This window comes from Pangasianodon hypophthalmus, chromosome 16 (assembly GCF_027358585.1).
Source record: "Pangasianodon hypophthalmus isolate fPanHyp1 chromosome 16, fPanHyp1.pri, whole genome shotgun sequence".
Classification (NCBI taxonomy): domain Eukaryota; kingdom Metazoa; phylum Chordata; class Actinopteri; order Siluriformes; family Pangasiidae; genus Pangasianodon; species Pangasianodon hypophthalmus.
This window is the reverse complement of record NC_069725.1, coordinates 24,257,422-24,266,066: the sequence shown is the minus strand read 5'-3', so window position 1 is coordinate 24,266,066 and position 8,645 is coordinate 24,257,422. Positions and strand designations below refer to the sequence as shown.

At 44.4% G+C, this 8,645-nt stretch overlaps 1 protein-coding gene across 2 annotated transcripts in view; it reads left to right on the top strand.

The window, feature by feature from the left end:
* Window positions 1–8,645, top strand: part of nhsa (Nance-Horan syndrome a (congenital cataracts and dental anomalies)) — a 55,495-nt gene that overhangs the window by 42,966 nt on the left and 3,884 nt on the right. The window contains exons 5-8 of one of the 2 annotated variants that reach the window (XM_053240900.1): window positions 2,869–3,052; window positions 4,614–4,661; window positions 5,606–5,737; window positions 5,855–8,629. In XM_053240900.1, coding sequence (XP_053096875.1) covers window positions 2,869–3,052; window positions 4,614–4,661; window positions 5,606–5,737; window positions 5,855–8,629 — 3,139 coding nt within the window. The remainder of the gene's footprint in view (window positions 1–2,868; window positions 3,053–4,613; window positions 4,662–5,605; window positions 5,738–5,854; window positions 8,630–8,645) is intronic. The other variant, XM_053240901.1, reaches the window with a different exon arrangement.

Sequence of the window (8,645 nt, the reverse complement as noted above, 5' to 3'; positions counted from 1 at the left end):
TGCCCTAAGCCCTAAGCCCTAAGCCCTAAACCCTATCCCCTATCGCCTATCGCCTATCCCCTATCCCCTATCCCCTAAGCTCTAAGCCCTATCCCCTAAGCCCTATCCCCTAAGCTCTAAGCCCTAAGCCCTATACCCTAAGCCCTAAGCCCTAAGCCCTAAGCCCTATCCCCTAAGCTCTATCCCCTAAGCCCTATACCCTATCCCCTAAACCCTATCCCCTATCCCCTATCCCCTATACCCTAAGCCCTAAACCCTAAGCCCTATACCCTGTGCCCTAAGCCCTATGCCTTATCCCCATAATCAAGGTGTATTAGAGTGAGTCTGTAAAGTGCAGGTTTCCATTCCAACCAAACACAAGCTCATCTCAAAACCTGCAGCCACGTCGGACCCTAATCCCCTAACCCCTAACCACTAACCCCCTAACCCCTAACCACTAACCCCCTAACCACTAACCCCCTAATCCCCTAACCCCTAACCACTAACCCCCTAACCCCTAACCACTAACCCCCAACCCATAATCCCCTAACCCCTAACCACTAAACCCCTAACCCCTAACCACTAACCACTAACCACTAACCCCCTAACCCCTAACCACTAACCCCCAACCCATAATCCCCTAACCCCTAACCACTAAACCCCTAACCCCTAACCACTAACCCCTAACCACTAACCCCCTAACCCCTAACCACTAACCCCCAACCCATAATCCCCTAACCCCTAACCACTAAACCCCTAACCCCTAACCACTAACCCCCTAACCCCTAACCCCTAACCACTAACCCCCTAACCCCTAACCACTAACCCCCTAACCACTAACCCCCTAATCCCCTAACCCCTAACCACTAACCCCCTAACCCCTAACCACTAACCCCCTAACCCCCAACCACTAACCACTAACCACTAACCCCCTAACCCCTAACCACTAACCACTAACCCCCTAACCACTAACCCCCTAACCACTAACCCCCTAACCCCTAACCACTAACCCCCTAACCCCTAACCACTAACCCCCTAACCCCCAACCCATAATCCCCTAACCCCTAACCACTAAACCCCTAAGCCCTAATCACTAACCCCTAACCACTAACCACTAACCACTAACCCCCTAACCCCTAACCACTAACCACTAACCCCCTAACCCCTAACCACTAACCCCCTAACCACTAACCCCCTAATCCCCTAACCCCTAACCCCTAACCACTAACCCCCTAACCCCCAACCCATAATCCCCTAACCCCTAACCACTAAACCCCTAAGCCCTAATCACTAACCCCTAACCCCTAATCACTAACCCCTAACCACTAACCCCCTAACCCCTAATCACTAACCCGTAACCCCTAATCACTAACCCGTAACCCCTAATCACTAACCCCTAAGCCCTAATCACTAACCCGTGACCCCTAACTTAACCCTCGCTCCTCATTTCATGGTTTCTTTTTCTGAGTTCATTGAGCACCTCTGCACTTTCTTCTTCTAGACCTGCACGTAAATATAACAAGTTTCCATCCATTAGATTTTTTGGAAACACGACTGTTAAATGTGTTTTAATGTTTTGGGAAGTGTAACTTCTGGGAAACACACACACACAAACACACACACAAACACACACATACACACACACACACACACACACACACAATAACACACACATATACACACACACACACACACTAACAGAAGCTTGTAGCCTGGTGTTTCATAATGACAGGGTTTCAAGGTTGAAACTAGTCTGTGTGTGTTTGTGTGTGACTGAGTCTGTGTGTGTGTGTGTGTTTGTGTGTGAATGAGTCTGTGTGTGTATGTGTGTGTGACTGAGTGTGTGTGAAGTGGAAAGCTGTAATCACACAGCAGCTCTGAACGCTGCGGTTTCACCCACAAACCAACACAAACTCCTGAGCGTCTGAGAGAGAAATGTGCGGCTTTCACAGTGACGTCATCAGGAACTCTCACTTCCACACTCCCTCATTTTCATCCGTAATCTCATTTTATTTTATTTTTATTTTATTTTTATTTTGGAATACTTGGCTCCCTGCGCTGTATTACTTCACCATTTCTGCCTCATATTTACTCACGTGTCCTCCTTTTTCTGTGGTTTTATTGGTGGGTTTCAATATGATGTGAATTTCAGAAGAAATTTGATTATTGAGTACATTTTACAAAAACTCTCTCTCTCTCTCACACACGCACACACACACACACTGTCCCACACACACACACAAACACACACTTCTCTCTTTGGGAGAAGTTTCCGTGGTAACCCCCTGCTTTGTGAACCCCATTTATTGCGAGGCCTCGCCTGACTTTGACCCCTGTTTGTGGTGTGTGTGTGTGTGTGTGTGTGTGTGTCTGTGCATTGTGTATATACGGGAAGCTGACACACTCAGCACTCTCAGTTAGCTCGCACTCTGTACACAGAGGTAAGTGAGGTTAGTGTTTAATTTAATACTGAACAACTTAGAGAGGATGAGCAAACACACACACACACACACACACACACACACATAGACACACACACACACACACACACACACATGGTGAGTCTTCTCTTGCTGTTTTCTTGTTTGTAGCTCTGACGTGCAGATGCTTTACTAACACCATGATTTACAGCATCTCTGTCTCTCTCTTTGTCTCTCTCTCTCTCTCTCTCTCTCTCTCTCTCGCTCACCGTGTGTCTCTCTGTTTTCGGTTTCTGTTTCTTTCTCTCTCTCTCTCTCTCTGTCTCTCTCTCTCTGTCTCTCTCTCCCCCTCTCTTTCTCACTCCTTCTCTCTCTCTGTCTCCATCTCTCTCTCTCTCTCTCTCTCTCTCTCTCTCTCTCATTGTGATTTAAATATCTGCCCTCACCGTGTTGTTTCTCACATTTCCAGGTGGATTCCGACCCCGATTCCGTGTCTTTAGGTCACAGATCCAAGTTCCCTATTCCCAACATTCCCTCGCCGCTGGACACACAGACCAACTGGAGCGTCGCTCTGCCGTTACCCACTCCCGAGGACAGGATGAAGAGCCAGTCACAGGCCGTCATGTCCTGCGTGGTGCCCATCGACGTCTCGGGTAAATACGAGGAAACGGTTTTTAAACCGTCTAAACTGGAAGCAGATCCGGATCATACTAGCGTTGTGTGAATTCATGCTATCCTAGCTATGCTATGCTAGTTCCTGTAAGTGTTTGTTAAGCTAATCTATTTCCTCATGCTAGTTTTGCGTAGAATTGTGATGTCATCACGATCTCAGATTGCGTAATTATCAATATTCAGTGTGATTGAGTGTGAGATTGAGTTAATGAGTGAACCTTATCCATCTGTGGGAATTCTAAAACATATCGTTTGTTAAAAAAAAAAAAAAAACTTGTACAGTTTAGATTTAAAAATGATTTTAATATGCACTTTTAATGTAGTAATTCTGCAGATAATGATAAAGGAGCTACGTATTTTGATCAGGCTTTGCTTAATCGAATGGAGAACTGTGTCAAACGTCAGTGACAGTGTTTCCATGGAGAGATTTAATTTTCCAAATCCGCATTATTCTGCAGATTATAAACGATCTGTTCATATATTCATCTTAAACCATGACGGAAAATCTCTATTCTTATATACGCTATCTTAGGGGTGGGAAATATAACAAAGAATCCAATCGTCTGCTCACAATTCGAGATTGTGATTGTTATAAACGAAATATATTTATCATCATTTATCACGATACTGATGTCACATCACCCAGCTCTACACTACGTGCAAGCCAAACCGAAAGGATGTGCATGTGAGTAAATAACACGTAGCCAACGTTAGCTCGACTTGTTAGCAAAGTGTTCAGTTCCCCTGCGCATGTTAGGGCTCGGCAATATGATAAAAATATCGTATCATGATTCTCAGATACACAAGATACCTACTGTATATCACGGTATAGATTTGTGAACAATTTCCCAACAATATGCTAGTCTTCCATTAAAAAAATAAATATATATATTTTATATTAAAAATATCATTTTTAGTTAAAAAAAAAAAATCAATAAAATACACATAACACTGAAAAAGAGAATAAAATTTTGAACATTTTACAGTTTAAAAAATGAAGTAAAAAATTTTAACTTAACAGCAGCTGCTTCCAGTGAGTTCAGTTTGTAATTATTTAATCAAAAATAATTAAAATATGATTAAAAAAAAGATATCACGATATCCACAATATCTCAGAAAAGTGTATTGTGATATAACGTGTCACGATATCAATATTATATCATCATATCGCCCAGCCCTACGTGGAAAACTGTTTTAATTTATTATTTTTTGCACCCGCTATGTCAGTCAGCATGTAAACATAACAGGTACGAAATATACACAAAGATTACGATTGTTAAAATAATGAGGTTTAGAAGTTCTCACAGCAGTTATTGAAAAATTATCAACCTATTTAAATCTGCTTCAATGAGAATATTGTGATTATTGTTGGATTATTCATTAAGGCTGCTATTAGTACATTTATGCTAGCTGTTATCTTTGACCGTCTCTCAGCGTGGATCTGTGGCACAGTTCTCCTTTCACACAGACCAGTTTGTAGTTTCCTTCTTTCTTTTTTTTTTTTTTTTTGTACATGCGCTGAACTGTGCGTGTCGTTTTCAGAGGATTCCTCCGTCGCTGCTCGGCCCTCGGCGGCGTCTGCCTTCCTCAGTGAGACATCTTTTTAAATGTCCATTAATGTCCATACCTCATCTCTCCCCAACCCACCATCCACTACAGAAAAATAAAGAGAGGAAGCGTACAAACGTTTGGTTTCTCAGGTTTAGGTAGCCACTTTTTTTCAAAAAATGCTAAAATAATTTTAAAAAATAATAAACTAGGCTTTGAAGTCAAATGTGCGAGTCATGTAATAAAAGCTGACGACTTTCTGGCTGCCCTCGGTCCTTAATTTGTGCCAGGAAATGCAAAGCTGTGAGACGCTTCTCCGCGCATGCTAATTAGCTGCATTAAAATTACAAAAGGGGCCGAGCGAATTAATCCGCTCTGGACTGGAATGGAAGCTTACAAGGATTATTTTTACCCAAAATGCTAACAGGAATCAATCTTTATAATAATTTACATAAAGTTAACCAACTGTGTAGTTAACTGTTTGATGTTTGATCCACTCTGGACTAGGCTTAAATGAATATTTTATCCATAATTGCTAACAATGAAACTAATTAGCATCTAACTTGCATTCATTATTAGCAATGCTAGAACTTTTGGGTGATTCTTTTTTTTTTTTTTTTTTTGGATTAATAGATTTTTTTTTTTTTTTTAAAAAAAGAATATTATGGAGAGAAGATTTTATTAACTGTTGTTTGTTGTAATTTCATAGCTGTGACTCCCTTTTTTCCCTTGCATGAATTTGTGTATTGTGCCCAACACTCCATCCATAAACATCGATCATAAACGTTTATTCAACCATTTTGACCATTTTTTTTAAAGCAACATGATCTGTGTTTCAAAGTAGAAAATCTTGGGTGAATTTATATTGTGGGAAATGATATATGACACGTTTACCGGCTAGAGTTAACAGCCTTCATGAGGGCAGAGTGCGAGAAACGGGAGGGTTTGGCAGAGAGCAGCTCCTCATGTCTTGGCGCTCTTCATAGGGGCTGGGTTCGACAGAGATGCCAGTGTTCGCTCTTCGCTCGTCTACTCTCAGTCAGTGCTACAGAGGAGACGGAAGCTGAGAAGACGGAAAACTATCACGGGCTTTCCCAGACAAGTGCATCAAGACTTAGGCAAGTAAACCTTTTTTTTTTAAATCTAATCACAACTAGTATAATCGTACTGCTTTTGATCAATGTTTTACAGTTACTGGTAAGCACTTAATAAATGGTATTCTTCCTCTTTTCCAGACTCTGATGAGTCTCCTGTGGCTAGTGAGCAGACCGTAATAGTGCACTCCAGCCCTGAAGCTTGCCAAGAGGACCTCACACTCACTCGTCTCAACACCAGAGACTCTGGCTGCCAGACGGAAGACTTCCTGGTTGCTGTTGCGGCACCATCTCGTAGACGGATCAGAGCTCAGAGGGGTCAGAGTGCGACTTTCCTACTTTCCCATTCCACAGGAAACATACCGTCCCTGCCAGACAGTTCGGATACCATGTTTACCACCTCCATCAGCTCCCATTTGCGCTCGCGTAGCCTTCCTCGAGAAAGCGCCCGATTATTTGATGAAGTACGAATCAACAGTGATAATGATGACGAAGACGACGGAGATCTTTCACCATTCGAAGGAGGAGAATTCCTTCCGGTACCAGTAGAGAACACGCTAAAAGATGAAGAAGAGAGCATTGATGACCAGGTACAGCCAGAGAGGCAGCTAGGTAGCTTCAACCAGCATCCTGAGAGTCCAGAGAGCATGTGGATGCAGAGAGGTCGGTCCCGTCTGCCTTGTAAAACTGATGAGATCTCGTCGAGCTCTGACACATTCAGCAGCCCTATTCACTCCAACAGTGGAGTTCTGGCCAGCCAGATGGACCATAAGGAGGACCACCAGTCTTCCAGTGGAAACTGGAGTGGCAGCAGTTCCACATGCCCCTCGCAGACATCAGAGACGATTGCTCCTGCTGCCTCACCACCACTGACACACTGTGACTCAGAGCTGTCTCTAAACACAGCTCTTAACATCGCTGAAGACTCTGCTGAGCCCTACTCTGGAGACAGGCTGCAAGGTCTGCGGGGTCACCGAACAGGATCGTTTGCTTCCACTGCAACTGACATGCTCGATGACGCGGGAGTCAGCACGCCAAGCGAAGCCGACTGGAGCTACCCTCAACATAGACACAACAGGTCCTGCCACAAGGACTTGAGTCCTGAACGCTCTAGGGAAGGGGAGGGCAGCCTAGAGTGCCCCAGCTTTGCTAGCATAGCCACAATAGAGAGCTTAGATAAGCCTCCCTCTGACAAGGCTGACACTATGTCGCACTTCTCTGTGGATGCCGAGGGCTACTATACCTCCATGCACTTTGACTGTGGTATTAAAGGTAGCAAAAGCTTCACATACAACTATGGATCTGTTGAACAGCAAAAGGAAGTGTACAGAGGTCATGCATCAAAAGGGAGACGCAGTCTTTCTCTAAGGAAGCCAAAGGTGAAGCCATCGCCTCCAGAACGCTGCTCATCGTTAAAGAAAAATAGTGGCCATGCTGGATTAGCTCCTGAAATGAGTGAACCAAAGATAACGAGTGAGCAGAACTTACTGATGTCTTCCAAGGAAAGGAGTTCACCATTGGCATCAAGTGACCCCTCTGACCAGCCAGAGGATGAGGAGCTGGTGGAGGCCTGGGGTGGACAGATTTCTAATCAGATTCCAGATGTGGTTTTGCTTGGTTCCACAGACAAACAGTCCTTAAAGACTGAGGAAGCTGTCCAGTCTGATTATGCAGAGCTCTGGCTTGTGAATGACTTGAAATCCAACGATAATTACAATTCTTTGTCAAACTCCAGCACTGCTACCGGCACAACGGTCATCGAATGCATGAAGTCACAAGAGAGCTCAGAGTCACAGTCTGACTCGAGGGCTACCACCCCTTTACTGCCATCTGTGGAAACAGAATTTAGACTGCCCTCCCCAGAGAAGCTGGTAAATCTAGCATCCCCTTCCAGTGGTTATTCAAGCCAGTCCGAGACGCCAACATCTTCATCTGCTTTTTTCCCAAACCCTAATCCTTTGTCCCCCATTGGTGGAAAGAGGAAACCAAAAGTCCCAGAGAGGAAGTCCTCCCTCACTTCACTGCAGCAGCGCACACCCAAAATGGACCTTGAGCTACCCATTATACCCCCCACCCATCTCAACCTAAGTGCCCTTCACAATGGCAAGAAGCCTTTATCCCACAGAAACCACATTCATGTCCATAACAACAGCAAACACAAAGTGGCCGTGGCCACGACTGAAAGTGTTGAACCTGGCAGCACCAGTCCTTTGGAAATCACCCCCATGATGCTTCATTCTGTCCAGCTACGTTCAGTTAGCAAACCTGGTGAAGAAAACCATGATCTGCCTTGCACAGATGCTTCCACTAGGCCCAAGAGACCCACTATAAGCATCCTCAATGAGACCAGGAAGCCTCCACCTTATAGACCACTCACCAATGAACCCCTCTCTCAAGATAACTGTGAATCCATATTTACTCCTACAGATGGACCAGAGTTGTCTGGGAGTCTCCCGAGGATTTCCTTTACAAAAAATAGATTTGACAGGATAGCCCCGGCACCTCTTTGGAGCATGACTGCTTTCAGCACAACTTCTGAGCAAGTGAGCCGAGATGACATGACGGCAGACATATCAGAGAGTCAAAAGGTACCTGCTGAAGCAGAGGGACTCTTCCCTCAGAGCTCTATGGAAATGGAGAAGGACCAGGAAGTGAGGCTTGAGTCAACAGAAGAAAAGCCAAAAACAGAATCACCACCTGGTCATGATAGTATACTCTCTACAAGATCTGAGAAATTTGACCAAGTGCCTGATTTAATCCTTGACTCATCACTGGAATCTTCAGAAATTGATCCAGTTAGTGATGCCAGCAATCATGGAGAGGAATCAGTATCATCAGGTGGTCCAACCAGCAGTGCCTCACAGGAGACCATGGGGGAAGTATCTACACCTGATACAGAGGATTACTTCAGCAAAGGTTAGTCGCTGCTCCA